The sequence below is a fragment of the Mixophyes fleayi genome, chromosome 4 (assembly GCF_038048845.1).
Source record: "Mixophyes fleayi isolate aMixFle1 chromosome 4, aMixFle1.hap1, whole genome shotgun sequence".
Taxonomy (NCBI): domain Eukaryota; kingdom Metazoa; phylum Chordata; class Amphibia; order Anura; family Limnodynastidae; genus Mixophyes; species Mixophyes fleayi.
The window spans coordinates 321,799,255-321,821,325 of NC_134405.1; the positions used below are offsets into that span (position 1 = coordinate 321,799,255).

The following is a 22,071-nucleotide window of genomic DNA, read 5'->3' on the forward strand; positions in this document are numbered from 1 at the left end:
CATTGCGTCGAGCACATTGCCAGCAATTATGGCAGAAATCTCCGCTCATTTCCCTCCCACCTCTATGGGGTGCGAGGAAAAATAAGCAGAGATTTCCGTCAAATCACGGACGATCCGGAGACACTTCACGGCTAATTAAATTCCCCCCAAAATGTTCTATTTTTATAATCAATAAACCTGCCATACACATTGGTGTTTCTGTATCACATAGAGGTTTCAGTCAGGTCTCGTTTATTTGCTTCTATGGGAGCTGCTTTTGTGGTTTAAACCCTCTTAATAATTTGTAATATGTTTGGGATTTGCTGACAGTGTTAAAAATGACCACCGCAAATTGCAGATACTGCAGAACTAAGGTAATAACTACAATTGGAGTAACACAAATGACAGTACTGTTCATTAAACAGATAGGAGAAGGGAGAATTGCTAGAGATCCATTTTATTCATGAAGGAATGACTGAGAACACAATGTCTGTATTATTGCTTAGTGTACAGAAATCTTATTACCTACATGGATATTATGGATATGTTTAATCTATATGAAAAAAAAAACAATAGTAGTGGTTTGTAAAGATTTGCTACAGAAAGTTACCGCAGTTTCCCAGTATTGTAATATTTGTCATGTGCACAGTACCACTTCTTATTAATTCTATCTGATTATGTGTCCTCATTCTGCACACATTTTCATTTAACAATGTATGGGAATCTCAATATCGTTTTGTAATGTGTGTGTATACATACAACAGCACATTACCACTTCTTTTTTGTTTGGTGCAATTGTGTAATGACTATCAGTACTTATTCTTCATATATGTGCAACTGTACAGTAGTGTACAGTTAATATGTCTGATGCAATTCCCAGTATCTGCTCTCTTCTGTATGTTGGACAAATGTACAATTTTTCTTGTTCCTGTATAGTGTGTGTGTGTGTGTGTGTGTGTGTGTGTGTGTGTGTGTGTGTGTGTGTGTGTGTGTGTGTGTGTGTGTGCAGGGGTGGATTGGGAACATAAAGTGGCCCTGGAAAAAATCTGGAAGTGGCCTCATGTGGGCGGGACCAAATCAAGTGTAGGCAGGGCAAAAACAAAAAGAGGCGGGATTAATATAAAGTTGATTATGCCATCAAAAGGCTGAATATTACTAGACTGCCCATTACATACCACCGTTGTCCCAACATTCCCATTCATGGGACAGAGCCCTAATTCAGGACTGTCCCACTGAAACATATTCATGTTTATTTAATAACATGTTGCAGAGCAACTGCCAATATAGAAAAACACAGTTGGCAGACTGTCCTGCTCTCTCCTACCTGTTCTTGTTGCTTTCCCTACCTGTGGTTGCTGGTGTCTCTTGATCAGTTGCCACTTGTCTGGATCCTGGAATGCTGGGGGCCCTATTTGGAAAAAAAATAAGTACATGAACTATATAAAACTCCAACAAGCTCCGGTGTTAAATCAAAAGCACCCACATTTAATAAATAGGCTTCCCTCCAGCCCCAACATTAAAATGCTAGAATTCACATTTAATAAATAAACCTGTTTCCCTCCAAACAGCCCCAGCAATAAATTAACAGCATTTACATTTAATAAATATAACCAATTCCCATGACCGTGCCGGCATTAAATAATTCATATTTAATAAATAGCCCTCTTCCCAAACTCAGCCCCACATTCAATAGCCCCAAACCACCCCACCATTAAATTACAGGTCCTGTCACCTCACCTTAAATCAATAGACTCCACTAATAAATTAAATAGCACCCACCATTAAATAATTTGCTCCAACTTGCAGTCCACCATTAAATTACTAGCCTACCTCCCACCCAAATTAAAGTAGAGAACGTCCACAGCTCCAGCAATAAATCAATAGCATTTATGTTTAATAAACCTATTTCCCGCAAAAATCACTGGCATCAAATAAATCAAATTCAATTTAATAAATAGACCTCATTCTTCCCAAACTCACCCCCACATTCAATTAATAGCCCCCAAACCATCCCTTCTTAAATAGTCCTCGCTATTAAATTAAATTGCCCCACCATCACTCCACAAACAAAATAGCACCCATTAATTAACCACCACCTACCTCACACCCATATTACAATGCCACAATCCCCTTTGCCAAAACACTACATTGCCACAATCCCCTTTGCCAAAACACTACATTGCCACAAGCCCCCTTTGCCAAAACACTACATTGCCACAAGCCCCCTTTGCCAAAACACTACATTGCCACAAGCCCCCTTTGCCAAAATACTACATTGCCACAAGCCCCCTTTGCCAAAATACTACATTGCCACAAGCCCCCTTTGCCAAAACACTACAATGCCACAAGCCCCCCCTGCAGCATTCACACACACACACACATTGTCCTCAGCCCCCCCTGCTGCCTACACACACACAGTCATCAGCCCCCCCCTGCTGCCTACACACAGACACATTGTCAACAGCCCCCCCTGCCTTCACACACACATTGTCATCAGCCCCCCCTGCTGCCTACACACATTGTCCTCAGCCCCCCCCCTGCTGCCTACACACATTGTCCTCAGCCCCCCCCCTTGCTGCCTACACACATGTTCATCAGCCCCCCCCTGCTGCCTACACATATGGTCATCAGCCCCCCCCCCGCTGCCTAAACACACACACATTGTCAGCAGCCCTCCGCCCTGCTGCCTTCACACACACACCTTGCAATCAGCCTCCCTGCTGCCTTCACACACACACACATTGCCATCAGCCCTGCCTCCGCTCACATATACACTCACAGGAATCGCCCCCACTCCGCTCACACACACTAGAATCAGCACCCCGCCGCTGCGCACATACACTCACAGGAATCGGCCCCCTCCACTCACACACACTGAAATCAGCACCCAGTCGCTGAGCTTCGCTCACTTACCTTTCAGTCGCTTCCAAGCTGCGCTTCTCTGCTCACATGGGACGGCACCTGTCACATGGTGCGTGTCCCATGTGATATCCACTTCTTGTCGGATAGGCCACAGGGGGGGAGCGACAGGTCTCACAATATCAAAAAACAACAGACAGGCGGCCTCATTAGGTCATCGGCCTACCGGTAAAGTTCCCGGTAAGGCCTATGACCAATCCGCCCCTGTGTGTGTGTGTGTGTGTGTGTGTGTGTGTTGTGTGTGTGTGTTTGTGTGTGTGTACTTGCATTCCTATATTGGGGATAGAGAACTGTTTACACACCAAAACTGTGGGGATCTTGGTTGTAGTAGGAACAAAAAATAAATGCAGTCCCCCCAAAGCTTACCAACACTAGTCAATGCATGGGGACCTTGCTAATATTATCAGCATAAAAATCTGGCATCTGTCTGACGTGGAGGGGAAAGTGTGTGCCCGCCACCACTAGAGGTCAGTGGAACATACACACGTAAGTCAAGCAGGAAGAGGAGGAGATTGCAGCTTTTCTGTCCTTTTACACCAAAAGGGGATAAGTGTAACGAATTAGCTGGATTCAGTACTAATCTTGACTAGCGCTGGCTTACCTGAGGCACGGAGTCTAATGAACTCCCCGGTGTTCACCAAGAACCGTCGCAAGGCAGGATGAACTTAGCTGCCGGGAGACTCAGGTCGCGGTCCTCAGGCTTGCCTCAAGAAGTAGTATAGCGGATGGAGTAGCGGTTAGATGCAGCGAGAAGGAATCCGGAATCGGTACACAGACTGGCTGCAGAAGTACAAGCGAAGGCAAAGAAGCTTCAGACAATCCGGGTCAGGGTCACAGGCAATCAGAATGGTTGGCAAGCCGGGTCAGTACACAGGAATAGCAGAGAAATGGAGTAGAGAGAGAGGAATGTCAACAATCTGGGTCAGAGTCACAGGCAAACAGAATGGTCAACAAGCCGGGTCGGTACATGAGAGCAGGAGATCCAGGAAGGTAAGACTAGCAGGGACTGGTACACAGGGGAGACTTCACAGGGAGCAGGCACAAGGATTATCCAAAGGAACAGGAGCCAGGAACCAGGTAAGTTGCTCTGACACTCACAGAGTGTCAGAGTGAGTTTTATATAGGAAGCGCATTTCAAATTGTGACCGCCGAACCTGAAAGTGCGGCTTCCAGGACCGACGGAACGGTGGGGGAGCGAAATCAGGTAAGTTTGTTACAATGTCTGCTGTTGAAAGTAAAATGGGGTCAGTGGCGCATGAGACACCCGATTGGTGGCTCATACTACAGCCTGGACAGTGTAAGCCCCTAGCACTTTAGAGGAGAGCGGTTCAGACACCAGCGGTAATGCAGCATTGCCCGGTGGTGGATCAAAATGTAAGTACCCAGAGATGTGTTCTATGCATGACCATTCTCGACCTGATGGCAGCAGTGTTTTAAACCCAGAAGGTCGGAAAGACAGCACTGTGTCCATCCAAGCGCTATCCAAAAACAGCAATGGCTCCAGGGCATATAGCAAAGAGCAGTACAGCCTGTACTGCGAGAGGCACCTCTCAAAATTAGCAGGCATATGGAGCATGTTCACCGTAATGAGATTGAAGTAGCCTGGGCCATGAACTTCCCCAAGCACTGGAAGAGAAAGGTGTGATTGGCACACCATCAGGATAGAGGCCACCTTGCGCACAACGCTCTGGTGATAAGAACAGGACGTGGAGTTCTGATACCATGCAAAGAAATGGACGCTGAAGATAAAATGTGTTTTACCACTAAGGGGTATATTTACTAAACTGCGGGTTTGAAAAAGTGGAGATGTTGCCTATAGCAATCAATCAGATTCTAGCTGTCATTTTGTAAAATATACTAAATAAATGACAGCTAGAATCTGATTGGTTGCTATAGGCAACATCTCCACTTTTTCAAACCCGCAGTTTAGTAGATCTAGCCCTAAATAGTAAAATACATTTATATACTGTATATTCGGCCACCGAGTCCAACTGTCACTGTAGTTAGGTAATTTCCCTCTACCTCCACCTCACCCCACTTACATGTGATCTCTATGTCTCTTGTCCACCCCAATGACTTGTATCTTTGGACTCAGGTTTCTTCTCTGCCCCGTTACTTCTTTGCTTGTGCCCACATTTGTTCTGCTTCCCTGCTCTCTCCATGTCACTTGTCTGCCACTAGTTCGCCACTTTCCAGTCCCTACAAGACACCTGCAGCTTGGAGCAGGCACAGCCTCTGATGTCACAGGTTTACAGCTCCACCCACCGCATCCTGTGCAGCCAATCAGAGGCAGCCCAAATCAAAGCTGTCCAAATGTTTCTCATTTGCAGGGGAGGCCATGTGGGTGATGGGGCTTGTTATTATTTGCCCTGGCCAGGGGCATATACCACACTGCCCCGATTATGGCTCCTTTCTGTCTCTGTAGATGGTGGGGGGCCCACTGGCATCATTCCAACACCAGATACTTATAAAATAGGGTGTTCTCTTTGTTATACGCTCTCTGGAGAATAATGCACAAGAAGGGCTGCATATTTTGTGGCTTTAGAAATGTCCCTCAATGTCTTTTCTCAGGCTGCAGTCTCACTTCTGGATCGAATTAATTCCAATATCCATTTAAAACCTTGCTTGTACCATTTTACCAGTTAATGCCTCTAGTACACAGAATCATTTCTAGCAGCATTCAGAGATATTATACATTTTGATACAAAGAAGGAGTATGTATGAGACAATACATTATACCTGGCCATGCCATTTATATACATCGCCCACACTTTTTTTTTTTATCTTTTAGCTTTTAACAGTATGACTAATACTTTCAACAATTTTTTAAAAGCTTAATGTAAAGTAATTGCATTATTCAATGAATATCTGTCAAACAACTCCTGTGATTCCTTTCTTTCTTTATATAAGCAGGGGGCTTGATCTTTTGATACTGGTAGACTACAAGCACATTGTTATCCCAAATCCACAAAGGGAAATACGTTATCAAATTAGCGATATTTTATATTACAAAATGTACAAAAGAAGCATTTTTATTTTTGCTTTTGTGCAAAATTATATATTGTTAATATTATGCTCTTTGAAAATAACTATCATTCATTTTGACATTTGATTCCTGTTCTCCCTGATGAACATAAATGTGAGTGCACCACTTGTGGCTCCCAACCACCTCCTGCATTCTTCTTGCTGCGTGTAGGATTTACAAAACATTTATTTTAATCTTTTTTGCCCGGAGAAGCTATTCCTGAGCCTGGTGTGGGGACAGAACAACGGTTAAATCCTTGAATTAGAGTTGCGCTCATAAGACTGTGTTGCTGACACAGACTCCATGCAGACTGTGCTGATGACACTTACAGACTCCATGCAGACTGTGCTGATGACACTTACAGACTCCATGCAGACTGTGTTGCTGACACTTACAGACTCCATGCAGACTGTGCTGCTGACACTTACAGACTCCATGCAGACTGTGCTGATGACACTTACAGACTCCATGCAGACTGTGCTGCTGACACAGACTCCATGCAGACTGTGCTGATGACACTTACAGACTCCATGCAGACTGTGCTGATGACACTTACAGACTCCATGCAGACTGAGCTGCTGACACTTACAGACTCCATGCAGACTGTGTTGCTGACACTTACAGACTCCATGCAGACTGTGCTGCTGACACTTACAGACTCCATGCAGACTGTGCTGATGACACTTACAGACTCCATGCAGACTGAGCTGCTGACACTTACAGACTCCATGCAGACTGTGCTGCTGACACTTACAGACTCCATGCAGACTGTGCTGATGACACTTACAGACTCCATGCAGACTGTGCTGCTGACACAGACTCCATGCAGACTGTGCTGATGACACTTACAGACTCCATGCAGACTGTGCTGATGACACTTACAGACTCCATGCAGACTGAGCTGCTGACACTTACAGACTCCATGCAGACTGAGCTGCTGACACTTACAGACTCCATGCAGACTGTGTTGCTGACACTTACAGACTCCATGCAGACTGTGTTGCTGACACTTACAGACTCCATGCAGACTGTGCTGCTGACACTTACAGACTCCATGCAGACTGTGCTGCTGACACTTACAGACTCCATGCAGACTGTGCTTGTAACACTTACAGACTCCATGCAGACTGTGCTGCTGACACAGACTCCATGCAGACTGTGCTGATGACACTTACAGACTCCATGCAGACTGTGCTGCTGACACTTACAGACTCCATGCAGACTGTGCTGCTGACACTTACAGACTCCATGCAGACTGTGCTGCTGAACACTTACAGACTCCATGCAGACTGTGCTTGTAACACTTACAGACTCCATGCAGACTGTGCTGCTGACACTTACAGACTCCATGCAGACTGTGCTGCTGAACACTTACAGACTCCATGCAGACTGAGCTGCTGACACTTACAGACTCCATGCAGACTGTGCTGATGACACTTACAGACTCCATGCAGACTGTGCTGCTGACACTTACAGACTCCATGCAGACTGTGCTGCTGACACTTACAGACTCCATGCAGACTGTGCTGATGACACTTACAGACTCCATGCAGACTGTGCTTGTAACACTTACAGACTCCATGCAGACTGTGCTTGTAACACTTACAGACTCCATGCAGACTGTGCTGCTGACACTTACAGACTCCATGCAGACTGTGCTGCTGAACACTTACAGACTCCATGCAGACTGAGCTGCTGACACTTACAGACTCCATGCAGACTGTGCTGATGACACTTACAGACTCCATGCAGACTGTGCTGCTGACACTTACAGACTCCATGCAGACTGTGCTGCTGACACTTACAGACTCCATGCAGACTGTGCTGATGACACTTACAGACTCCATGCAGACTGTGCTTGTAACACTTACAGACTCCATGCAGACTGAGCTGCTGACACTTACAGACTCCATGCAGACTGTGCTGATGACACTTACAGACTCCATGCAGACTGAGCTGATGACACTTACAGACTCCATGCAGACTGTGCTGATGACACTTACAGACTCCATGCAGACTGAGCTGCTGACACTTACAGACTCCATGCAGACTGTGCTTGTAACACTTACAGACTCCATGCAGACTGTGCTGATGACACTTACAGACTCCATGCAGACTGAGCTGATGACACTTACAGACTCCATGCAGACTGAGCTGCTGACACTTATAGACTCCATGCAGACTGTGCTGATGACACTTACAGACTCCATGCAGACTGTGCTGATGACACTTACAGACTCCATGCAGACTGTGCTGCTGACACTTACAGACTCCATGCAGACTGTGCTGATGACACTTACAGACTCCATGCAGACTGAGCTGATGACACTTACAGACTCCATGCAGACTGAGCTGCTGACACTTACAGACTCCATGCAGACTGTGCTGATGACACTTACAGACTCCATGCAGATTGTGCTTGTAACACTTACAGACTCCATGCAGACTGAGCTGATGACACTTACAGACTCCATGCAGACTGTGCTGATGACACTTACAGACTCCATGCAGACTGTGCTGATGACACTTACAGACTCCATGCAGACTGTGCTGATGACACTTACAGACTCCATGCAGACTGTGCTGCTGACACTGACAGACTCCATGCAGACTGAGCTGCTGACACTGACAGACTCCATGCAGACTGTGCTGATGACACTTACAGACTCCATGCAGACTGTGCTGCTGACACTGACAGACTCCATGCAGACTGTGGAAACATGCTCAACCCAGGGAAATAACCTGGGGCAGCCCAAGAGGTATAATACCAACAAAGCCAAACACACCATAGGGTCCCTATTCACCTGGACTGGTCATTTCAACTTCCACCTCATGTGCAGAGTCAACAAATACTCACTTCTGAGACCAAGATGATGACCCAGGAAAAGTACTTCACCAGAACTGTCACCTGGTCCCTGAGGACAGAACACACCTCCCTATCCAAACTAGCCCTAACTACCAGAAGAGGCACACCCTGAAACTGCTTTCTCCTAGGCCCTATCCTAAATGCACTGGAAACTGTCGCAGATATCCAATGAACAACAAACAGAACCTTATCACACAACAATAACCACAACAATGAGAGATGCAGTGCAATAAACTGGGCAGTGAGTTGTGTGGACAAACTACCTTTCATGGATCCTTGTTGTTTCACGAGTACTTACACAAGCTTAGAATTTCCCTGAGGGGTTGAGCAACAGGTCAACTCTGCCTGGGTCTGATGTCTGCAAAAGCCTGGTGGCTGACTGATGCATAAGGGCTGACTGAGGTCTGGAAGCTGACTAAGACCTGGTGGGTGACTAGGCCTAAGGTCTGACTGAGGTCTGGGGTCTGGCTGAGGCCTGCTGGGTGACTAAGGGCTGGTGGTGACTGGGCCTAAGGTCTGACTGAGGTCTGGGGTCTGGCTGAGGCCTGGTGGCTGACTGATACATAAGGGCTGACTGAGATCTGGAAGCTGACTAAGACCTGGTGGGTGACTAGGCCTAAGGTCTGACTGAGGCCTGGTGGGTGACTGAAGCCTGGTGGGTGACTAGGCCTAAGGTCTGACTGAGGCCTGGTGGGTGACTGAAGCCTGGTGGGTGACTAGGCCTAAGGTCTGACTGAGGCCTGGTGGGTGACTGAATCCTGGTGGGTGACTAGGCCTAAGGTCTGACTGAGGCCTGGTGGGTGACTGAAGCCTGGTGGGTGACTAGGCCTAAGGTCTGACTGAGGTCTGGGGTCTGGCTGAGGCCTGCTGGGTGACTGAGGCCTGGTGGCTGGCTGAGGTCTGAATTAGATGACAGACAGACATAGGGCACTTACCTTCTCCAGCTGCTTGAGAGGAGCCAGGAGAGGACACAGTGATAGCTCTTTTATGTGTGCCGCCCTCTCCTGCGCCATGACTGCTCTGAGGTCATCATCACCTTCTTCCTGAAGACTTCACCACTGGACACGTCTTTATCTGCCCCCACCTCTTTCCTTGACTTCCTCTGTTATTCCCGGCACCTTCCTTCTTTTTCACTTCTTCGATCCTTTCTGCGTCAACTCTGCCTTCAACTGACCAGCCCATCAGGAGCGGCAATTTATATATTTCACTAGGTCCCCTTCACTTCCTCCCTCCAGGCAGCCCCTACATTAAATCAATAACTCACGCTTAATAAATAGGTCTATTTCCCAGTCTTTAAAGTATAAGATTCTATATTTAATACAGAGCCTAACTTAATAGCACTCACTATATTACATCAACACCCTCAATACATTAATACCTCCCACATTACATTAATACCCCCCCACATTACATTAATACCCTACCCTACTTCTTCCACAGTCTAGAGAGGAAAGGGGAGTGGCAAAAAGGGATGAAAAGGGAAAGCGATAAGATGGGAAGGAAAAGGGAACCCGCCAATGTATGACAATGAAAGTTCATAGTAAATTGCCAGTAAACTGATGTAACCAAAACTGACACGTTGTAAATCACTGTCCCGACAGTTTGCCATTCTAAGAATACAAGATGTCAAATGCATGAAGCTGCGATTTTGCAAATCGCTGGTAAATCCCCAAAATAATCACCAGAAAAAAAGTTGTGCTTCTGACAGGCGAGATAGCTGAAATCACTTGTGTTTTCTCACCATTCCTATCACAACAGAAGGCACAATACAAGTTTAATTATGAAAGTAATCATGATTTCTTGTTTATAGGGGCAAAATATATTATGAATTATTTTATTAATAAATTAGTGGACCAAATGTCATGCATGGTTATATGTAAGGGTAAACATTTTTATTTTATTATATTATAGTGGCATACTCTTTCATTACCAGTGGGGCAATAATATTTTTTTCTGACGTGGCAAAAACACCTAATATTTCCTGATGGGGACACCATTTAAAGTACATACTTGTGGCACTACAAGTGGCAGCATGCACAAGGGCTGTTTAGCTCAACACTGCCACCTGCTTGTGGTTCATTGTTGCTGCAGAGCTCACAGCCTGGAGAGTGGCTGCCAATGCCTGCAGAATGCAGATGATAAAACGGCTACTTAGTGAACCCCACAGTTTTGTTAGTTGGGGGGAGGAGAGTTTATTAGTGAAGCAAAGATCCAAGGTCTGAAGCCTTTTAAAATCCACACTGTTTTCATTGTTTAAATAAATTGAGAGCAAAGGCTAGGACAATTAAGCCACATGACTGCTTATCTGAATTCACACACTTGGCTGAATTGAACTGTAGAGTTTAATTGCTGCCATGGTAATTAGCTACTACCAAGTTCAAGTTAATCAGCAATCTGAAATTAATTAAATAGCAAGAATAAATGCAGCGCTTGAGAGGCCTACACTGGTCACTTCGTGTTCACAGATCAATTTAAAATGTTGCGGATATTAAGCTATTGAGCATACGTAATTACATTTCTTGCAACTGAAATGTTATTTGTTTTGTACCTTTTATTAAAAGATGCATTTCCTTTATATTATAAAGGAAATGCAAATATTATTTTTCACAAAGTCTGCTTCCTCCGTTTTTTTTATGACAATTTGCGTATACTCCAGAATGTCATTAAGAGTGATCAGATGAATTGCAATTAATTTCAAAGTCCCTCTTTGCCATGACAATGAACTTTATCCCCAAAACAACATTTCCACTGCATTTCAGCCCTGCCACAAAAGAACCAGCTGACATCAGGTCAGTGATTCTCTCGTTAATACAGGTGGGAGTGTTGACGAGGACAAGGAAGGCGAGTACTCTGTCATGCTGATTGAGTTAGAATGACAGACTGGAAGCTTTAAAAGGAGGGTGGTGCTTGAAATCATTGTTATTCATCTGTTAACCATGGTTAACTGCAAGGAAACAGTCATCATTGTTTTGCACATAAAGGGCTTCACAAGCAAGGATATTGCTGCTAGTAAGATTGCACCTAAATCAACCATTTATCAGATCATCAAGAACTTCAAGAAGTTCAATAGTTGTGAAGAAGGCTTCACGGTGCCCAAGAACGTCCAGCAAGCACAAGGACCTTCTCCTAAAGTTGCTTCAGCTGCGGCATTGGGGCACCACCAGAGCAAAGCTTACTCAGGAATGGCAGAAGGCAGGTGTGAATGCATCTGCATGCACATTGAGACGAAAACTTTTGGAGGATGGCCTGGTGTCAAGAAGGTCAGCAAAGAAGTAATTTCTCTCCAGGAAAAACATCAAGGGCAGACTGATATTTTACAAAAGGTACAGGGATTGGACTGCTGGGGACAGGGGTAAAGTCATTTTCTCTGATGAATCCCCTTTCAGATTGTTTGAGGCATCTGGAAAAACACTTGTCCGGAAAAGGAAAGGTGAGCGCTACCATCAGTCCTGTGTCATGCCAACAGTAAAGCATCCTGAGACCATTCATGTGTGGGATTACTTCTCAGGCAAGGGAGTGGGCTCACTCACAATTTTGCCTAAGAACACAGCCATGAATAAAGAATGGTACCAAAACATCCTCCAAGAGCAACTTCTCCTAACCATCCAAGAACAGTTTGGTGATGAACAATGCATTTTCCAGCATGATGGAGCACCTTGTCATAGGGAAAAAGTGATAACTAAGTGGCTCGGGGATCAAAACATCTAAATTTTGGGTCTATAGCCAGGAAACTCCCCAGACCTTAATCCCATTGAGAACTTGTGGTCAATCCTCAAGAGGCGGGTGGACAAACAAAAACTCACGAATTCTGACAAACTCCAAGCATTGATTAGGCAAGAATGGGCGGCCATCAGTCAGTATGTGGCCCAGAAGTTGATTGACAGCGTGCCAGGGCGAATTGTAGAGGAAATCAAAAAGAAGGGTCAACGCTGCAAATATTGACTCTTTGCATAAACTTAATTTAATTGTCAATAAAAGCCTTTGACACTTAATAAATGCTTGTGATTTTACTTCAGTATACCATAGCAATATCTGACAAAACGGTCTAAAAACACTGAAGCAGCAAACTTTGCGAAAACCAATTCTCGTGTCAACACTGCAAACTAATATTGAATGCAGATTCTGTTTATGCTTTAACAGTTTACAGATAATAAAGAATCATCATGTCAGAAGGTTACAAGTTGTGATGTAACAAAGTATCTGAAAATGACAAAGCAGAACTATTAATATTTGCTTTCAGTTGTAACATCTTAGTAAAGAGCCACAGGGAATAAATTAGACAGAGAATTCAGTCTGCATCGTGTGTGGTTCTAGTGAGTTCTTACATAAGATCAATTTGTACAACAGCATGTAAATATCAGTGAGTCGGGGGGAGGGTGTAAATGATGGTCTGAAATATTAATCTTGATTATCCTTTTCCTGGGATTGGGGTGCTGTGGTAATCATACCCTGGTTCCCAGATTTTATAGCATTTTGTATTGTATAGTTCTACAAGCTAGTAATGTATTCCATGCTGGATATGAACCAAATGCGGTTAATCCGTTCCTACCGAGAGGGGGGGTCTCTCTTTCTTCCAGTTGTGTGCTATTTGGAGCTTGGCATCCCGCACAAGTGCATGATAAGTTTATCTGTGTATTTATCAAGGTGTGGAATAGGAGCGCACAGTAGGAAGCTGGACAGGGTAAGATTGAGGGTTAATCCTGTTACGGTAGCAATTAATGTACAGAGGTCGTTCCAGAAAAATGTTATGAGAGACCAAGACCGCCAAATATGTCGGTAGTTGCCTCTCTGTACAGGTTTCCTCCAACACAAATTTGATATTCCGGGATAGATAAGATGAAGTTGATACCATCTAGTACATATCTTATAAGGGTTCTATCTTGTTGCTACACTGATAGAGCATTTTGCTATCCTCTTATGGGTCTTCCTCCCATTCCTCCATTTACGGTGGGGGATCCAACATCAGCTTCCTAAGCAGCTACATGGGTGTCTAGAGCTGGTGTTTCCTGGGCAAGAACTGAATGGTATAGAAGGGCGAACGAACCCTTGATGTTGGGGGAGTAGATAGAGGTAGGCTCAAATTAGGATAGATTTCTAAATGGACCTGTTTTAAGATGAGTGAACAAAATGGCGTAGCTGAAGATAGTGATTAAATTTGGTCTTGGGGAAAGACTGTCTCTCCTGGATCTCTGTGAATGAAGTTGGGGTGAATTTCCCAAATATGTAATGAAAACAGGTTATGGCAGCAGCTTTCTAGTCATCTGCCATATCATGGTTTTGTCTGGGGGGAAGAGAAGATGGTCCCAGATAGGGGATAGTGAAGAGGGGTACACTGACAGGCGGAGATTTCTAGTGAGTCTGTCGAAGGTGTTTAAGGTTAGTTTTACAGTCAGATTAGAAAAGACTAATTGTGGTCTAAGTTGTGCCACGGGAAATGGGATGAACGCCAGGATTTGTAGAGGGGGGTTTCCACACCACGCCATCAGTGGGCGTGACCAGCATGCATAGGGGCGTGGCTATAATTTTAGACAGTGCTTAGCTGCTCTCCAACTCTTCCTATCCCCATAATATACATGGGCAACGATGGTGCGTGCACTACTGTTAGGTGCGGGCAGCTTTCCCTTTTCAAGCAGAGCCGTGTGAAGCGGGGGCAGGGTCCAGCCACTTCAATTATACAGTGCCCCAGGCTTGGAGGGGGTTTCCAGGCACTAGAACCCCCCCCCCCCCTCCTCAGTTTGCCTATGCATAGTGGGCTACCTGGGGCTGGGTCACGGGCCACCTGCATTTTTTTCCCTTTAAAATGTTCCTAATAGGCTGCTGAGTCGAGTCTTGCGCCCTAGACTAAAATTTGCCAGCCCTCCCCTGGTCACAAACCTAACTGATTGTTACCATGTAATATCTGTGGAATATTGGGACCCTGTTATTTCTCCTTTCATTTCATTTTTCACCACCTAGTGCAAAAAAATAGAAATCTGGCATTTGTGTTTGTTGTGCAATATACAGAGGAAATGCAAATGCTTCATTATTTTAAATTGATTTGGATTTTGCTCTGGAAACTCCAGTTTATGAATAGGATAAGTTGTTTTGAAAGCAACTGTTTCAAAATTCAAGGTGCTAATTGGAAAACATCTGTTAGAATAGGGAAAAACATTAAAGAGCGTTTTCTATAAATGAATTAGCGGTTCCTTGTTCATCAGTTACTGCTGTGAAATAAATTAACAATGCCATTAATGTCAAATGTTTCAGCTAGATTAAAAATAGCACAGAGATCTGTTAGAATCTAAATTTGTGTCCCAATGCTGTTAAAAAATAAATTGTATGCGCCAAAATATTAGTGTGTATTGCTAATAATAATTATTGTAGCCTTCATTGCTACAAATATTAGGGCCAGATATAGGGATAGAGGGCCTGATTCATTAAGGATCTTAAATGAAGTGGTATCTTATTTCAGTCTCCAGGACAAAACCATGTTACAATGCAAGGGGTGCAAACTAGTTTTCTGTTTTGCACATAAGTTAAATACTGACTGTTTTTTCATGTAGTACACAAATATCAACTTTAAATTTCAGTGTACAAATAAGCTATCAAGTATTTGTGTGTTACATGAAAAAACAGACAGTATTTAACTTATGTGCAAAACAGAAAACTAGTTTGCACCCCTTGCATTGTAACATGGTTTTGTCCAGGAGACTGAAATAAGATACCTCTTCATTTAAGATCCTTAATGAATCAGGCCCAGAGTTATCACACCTTCCTAAAAGGAAATGTAGAGGTGTTGCCCATAGCAACCAATTAGAGACTAGCTATCATTTTCTAGATTGTACTAAATGATAGAATCCGATTGGTTGCTCTGGGCAACACCTTCAATGGTCCCAGTTTATTAGACAGAGGTCCCTAATACTGAATTTCAGAATTGATTCACCCATCCCTTCTTCGTACACGGTTGACTATATATAAGAATACATCTGCATCTGGTATGTGACATAGACCTCAGCATCTAACTTTTTAGTATCTTTTTTTAAAGTGGAAATCTTGAATGTGAAATGATGTAACAATTCACACTTCTAAATACATTAATTTTGAGTTGATTCCGAACTGTTTTAATGTATTAGAAAAAGGAAAATATAAAGGTTTGTCTAAGTTATATATACGACAAAACTTGAAAGCATTAGGGGCTAGATTTACTAAGCTGCGTGTTTGAAAAAGTGGGGATGTTGCCTATAGCAACCAATAAGATTCTAGCTTTCATTTATTTAGTGCTTTCTACAAAATGACAGCTAGAATCTGATTGGTTGCTATAGGCAACATCCCCACTTTTTCAAACCCGCAGCTTAGTAAATCTAGCCCTAGGTGTGTTATAAGGAAAAGTAAAGACTATAGTGAGTAGGTGTAGCTGTAGATAAAATATAATTACGCTATAAGAATGACATACATACTTTTTTTTAAAATTTATACAGTTTTAATCATTATATTATGTCCTACAAATCATTGTTATTCATTTTTATTTTCTCGTTTGATTTAAAAGCAGCATTTAAACATTTAAATATACTGGCTTCTCAACATTTCCTAAAAAATATCAAACTTTTAAAAAATATACTAAAAGCCAGAGAACAACATATAAAACCCCCATACTGGTCTCTTTTCCAGCTCGCAGTTGGACAGATTTTCCAGCAGATGAGGACACAATGTAAAAACGACATTAAAACATTTACTTTACTTCCAACAGAATGTAACAGAGGAATTACAGTTCATTTCATTATGAATTGGGGGCTAGGAAAACAAAACTGTTGGTGAAGCTCCCTTTTAAAATGCAATTATAAACGAAGGAAGGAAAAATGAAAAATAAATAAATATTGGATATAATATTTTTGATCTCAAATTTTAACTCCAAAGCAACTGGATGATTTGAAATGCAAACGTTTGGCTTTAGATCCAAGCCAAAACATGAGCACATATCAAAGCCAACACTCCCAGTTGAATGCATTCTTACAGTATTTATATACTGCAGTGGAATAATCAGCTATATAAATTATTGAGCATGGTGCCTTTTCATGTTCATGTTCAATCTATCAAAAGCAGATATGGCGGACACACTTGTTTTTTTTAAGTTATATTTATATTGTAATTTTTAAGCAATATAACAGGGGGGAGGAACAGAACGTAGACGGGGGGGGGGGGCTGGAAAGTGGGAATGAATTGAGAATACATCAGCCATAATTAAAATATATCTTATAACTAACTGATATCATCATCATCATCATTTATTTATATAGCGCCACTAATTCCGCAGCGCTGTACAGAGAACTCATTCACATCAGTCCCTGCCACACTGGAGCTTACAGTCTAATACCCTAATATAGACACACACTCACACACTCACACACAGACAGACAGAGAGGGGAACAGACAGACAGAGAGTGAGAGACAGTTAGAGACTAGGGTCAAATTTTTGATAACAGCCAATTAACCTACCGGTATGTTTTTGGAGTGTGGGAGGAAATCGGAGCACCCGGAGGAAACCCACGCAAACACAGGGAGAACATACAAACTCCACACAGATATGGCCATGGTTGGGAATCGAACTCATGAACCCAGTGCTGTGAGGCAGAAGTGCTAACCACTAGGCCACTGTGCTGTTATCATCAATAAACTATAAAATAAGGTAAATTCTAAATTCTAGTCCATTGAAACTAGAAGAGGTGAATGTAAGGGGGGAATGTGAGGAGATTTGTGGGATGTTAGTATGAGCATAGAGGAGGGGAGGAAGGGAATGCGAATGAAAGGGTCGAGATCCAAGGCTGCTTATATACCAGTAAGAGAAGGGGATCTTTATGGGTCAAAGTGCTCAGTCCATGCACTCCAGACTGATGAGAATTGATTGGGTCCTTCATGAATTATGCTTAAATGTGTTCCATACATGTCAGACATTAATAATAAGGGTGCAAATCATGCAGAGGGCTCAGGTTTGTTCCAAATTAAAGCTATTAGGTACCGACCCTAAGTATCTCTCCCTGTGATGAAACCTTTATATTTCTGATTGCTATCCTTAGCTTTTTGGGGGTCGAATTGAACAAGGTTTGGTTATTTAATTAAATTAGTCCAGGTTAAATCAGTGAAAAGGAAAAAGGGAAGGGGGAAATATTGAGCCAGACAATTGTCTCCCTTCTGAAATGGGTCAAGTTGACATTTTTGGATAAACCATTGCAAGAAAGAGCAGTGACACATACCTCCCATCTGTCCCTTGCTGAAATACGTCAGGTTTCTTAGCAATAGCAGACAAAAGAAAAATCAGAAACCGCTTAGTGCATAACATTTGCTTTTCACATTGTGTGCAGTTAACCTGACCGGCAGGAATCACATTGAACGGTTCCTGCCCCTTCCAGGGATTCTTGTGCTGACACTGACAGCCTGGGTCTGAGGATGGTGGCTGCCCACACTGTGTTGGATGACAGGTGTTCCTTAAAGTAAACCTAACACCAGCGGAGTACAGTCTGCTTCCACAAGCACCTGTACACCTTTAGCATATAGACCTTCCAACAAAACGTCCTAGGATAGCAATAGTGAGATACCAAGTTGCATGCAATTTCAAAATAACCTGCTCTCTCCCGATGACCTCGGTACATTAAGTGGTCAGGGATTTTGGAAATTAAGCTGAGGTAGCCAGGTTGTGACATCATCAGGGAGGAGTTAGGCTTTAAATAAAACCTATTTGCAGAATTTTGACTATCAGGTTGTGGACATGTGTGCAGAATAGAATCTCTGCATTTACAACATGTTCTGATTGTACAACGTTTGTTTCAAATATAATTTTTTATTTCAGTTTCATGCAAGTTTCTCTTAAAAGTGTCTTTGTCAATTCAACACAGTGCAAGCGTCCACAAATTGTGTATGTAACGTGTTACCTTTGTCTTTCTATCACTGTGAACTGATTGCTTTGTGATCTTTATTTCACAGCCCCTGATGCTCCCTATACACACTGGAAACAAACGGTCTTCTACCTGGAGGATTATCTAACAGTACGGAGAGGGGAAGAACTGTTTGGAACTATATCTATGAAACCAAATGCTAACAACATTGTAAGACATGTCACTGTCTTGTGCTAATACAGAAGATCGATAACTTTAATTGTGTTGGGCAGGAAGCAGCCAAATGTATCTTATCTGAGATAACTATGTGTTAGATCATAGTTGCCAAAATTAACATTCTCCCTTCCTGGAGATCTTGGAGGGGAGGTCAAGTGGCAGTTGAAGGGGGGGGCTTCTCAGTGCAAATTGCATCATTTTGGACCCCTCCATAGCAAAAAGCCGCAATTGCATCATAAAACTTACGGGGAGTGGCCAACATGTTGTGATTCGCTGCAAATCACATCATTGAGGCCCCAGTCTCGGCTCTTCACTAGGAAGTGGGTGGGGTCAAAAGAATGGCCTCCTGGGTGGTCAGCGGGAACTACACGGAATTCTGAAGTCTCCTGGACATTCTAGGAGAGTAGACAAGTATGTGCTAGATAATACAGAAAATAAAACATACCTCCCAACATTCTGGGTTTGAAAATCAGAACATTTTATACCACACTCACAATCCACCCCTGGCCACACCCTGATGCGCTCAAACTATGCCCGAAATTGTTAGGTAGCACACCGTTAGCCTAACTGTCAATGACTGTTAGGTGGAAGTATTGCTTGCAATGTTCATTACAACACATTTTCTTCACGTTACCTGAGCACTAGTTTCCATATATATATATATATATATATATATATATATATTCACCAATGTATTTTCCCTCAGACTTTGTTTGCCGTACCACGTCACTGATGTGTTTCGTGAATTTATAGTCTGGAATCCCCCCTGGCCAAGCAATATTGGCCAAGTGACGCTAAGAAAATTTTAATAGAAAGTTTAAAAAAAATAAAAATAAAGCAGCAATACCATTTATGACCTAACCCAGTGTAGTTTGTAGACTACATTGGGGCACGATTCATAGATACCATACTTATATGTATTATTATTATTACCATTTATTTATATGGCGCCACTAAATTCTGCAGCGCTGTACAGAGAACTCACTCACATCAGTCCCTGCCCCATTGGGGCTTACAGTCTAAATTCCCAAACACACACACACACACACAGACTAGGGTACATTTGTTAGCAGCCAATTAACCTACCAGTGTGTTTATGGTGCATAGGAGGAAACCGAAGCACCCGGAGGAAACCCACGCAAACACGGGGAGAACATATTTTTTTTTATATTCGGAACCCACCTTCTGAAACCCCCTGTTAGCCCTTGCATGCTACAGCTGCAATATACCTTATGTATGAAATCGGAATACATGTTGCTATATCTGCAGCCTGCTCAAACTGCGGCTCTCGGCAGCCCGATCCTTCAATGCAAACGATGAAACTCCACCTGTGAAAACTGCATTATTTCAGCGTGTCATTACTGATCAGTATGCAGGATGCAAAGAGAGAAGGATTCCTGGCTGCTGAGACACCTCATTTGTCATGCTGATTTCTAACACCAAGGAAGGATGTTGTTTTTAAACATCTGTGTTTCCTCACTGTCAGCTGAAAAGGCTTTTTCCTGATGTCAGGATGTAGTCGGTATAATAGAGGCAATATATATCATACAAAATTAAGACATTAATGATAAAAGTACAGCATTTCATTTTTCACTACATGAAATCCATGACTAATAAAAGAAACTGATTCAACACTAATATGCATCTTAGACAGGCTGGGATCTGTGGAAAAGTCATATATCTCTGGACTTAGCGCCATAGAACTGCACGAACGCTTGTCTGCCCGATGTCTCATCATTTGATCATTTTAATTTAAGGTAGAATAGACTTAATTGCTTCATACACATAAAATATGGTGGAGTTCGGTTGACACGGTAAAATTGATATAGATAAATTAATGTTAGATTTGTTCTTCGGCCTTCTTCTCCATTACCACTTCCTGTCTGTTCCTTCAGTAAACCTGTTCTAGGCCTTCCTGGTTTATGTGAACAGGAAATGCAGTGTACATAGAATAAATGCTTCCCCTATGGAATTGACACTAAAATATTTTCAGTTCTCACAAGTTTCTGCAACTTTTCCTCACTTCCCAGCATGTCTGATTTGGAAATGGGGACACTTGAGGTCAAACATCTACTGAAACCATACCATGATCAACCCAGACTATACCCCTAGGTAGTACAGCTCTATCCCTAAATTGTTAAGCCTAACCTTGTTTCAATCTTGGAAATTGGGAGTGTTAGTGGGTATGATTTTGTAATAACAGGCTTGGGATGGAATACAGCATTTATTGTTAGTGTTCACATGGAAATCAGGACACCCAACGGAAGTCGGGTTAGGAGAATAGGAAGGCCATAGTCCCCACTTTTGTTTTAAAGGTAAAGTCTAGCACTGATAGGTTAACTGGCTTCCTATAGTAGTGCACAAAGGTCACTGTGTACATCAGGTGTGTGCCGACACTTGACAACAGTCTGATTTTTGAAGGATAGTCCTGAGTTTCGGCAACCAAAAGGGCGTAGCCTCGCTATAAATGTTCGTGACGCTTGGCATGGTTTGGTGAATTGGGATGTGGCCTAATTTGTCCTGATTTTCTATTTATGAATGTTGGGAGGTAAGTATGATGCTATGTCAATGGACAATATTAAACCTACAGCAACCAATCACATTCAACCTGTCATTGTCTAGTACAGTTTAAAAATGGAAGCACATGTCTGGTTAACGACGGGTTACAGTACATTTTTACACATTGCACCATGATATCCAATGAACCCAACTTTGCAATTCATTTATAGTAACTTTTTCCTTTTGGTGTAACAAACTTTATGCTGTTGGCCATCACCGTTTAACCCCACTCCACATAATTATTGGAATACAGACAGCTTACATATGCATTACCGAACCATGGGGTAACTAAGTGGTTAAATTATTGTTGCTGTACTAACTATGTTTGCTTTTTATTGCAGCGCGATCTGGATTTCACAGTAGAATTGGATTTCAAAGGCCAGCTGTGCGAAGCCTCAATATCTCATGATTACAAAATGCGCTAGATCCATAGCACAAGCCAATCTCATTAACCCTCAACCTGCTATACTTGAAGCCACCAGTATTTGTGGGGCTGTAAATCAGTCACTGGAAAGCCAGTTTAGATTGACGATGATTTACTGTGCTAGTTACAGGAAGAAATGAGATGAATAATAAAAAAAAAAACGAATACAATGAATTATTGATGTTGTTGGAAGTAACTAATAAATGGAATGAGCAAA

General features: G+C 42.8%; 1 protein-coding gene across 2 annotated transcripts in view; it reads left to right on the forward strand.

The window, feature by feature from the left end:
• Positions 1-22,071, forward strand: part of PRMT8 (protein arginine methyltransferase 8) — a 148,198-nt gene extending 126,127 nt beyond the window's left edge. For both annotated transcript variants that reach the window (XM_075210194.1, XM_075210195.1), the window contains 2 exons: positions 18,744-18,865; positions 21,772-22,071. In XM_075210194.1, the coding sequence (XP_075066295.1) occupies positions 18,744-18,865; positions 21,772-21,855 (206 nt within the window). In that variant the 3' untranslated portion in view covers positions 21,856-22,071. The remainder of the gene's footprint in view (positions 1-18,743; positions 18,866-21,771) is intronic.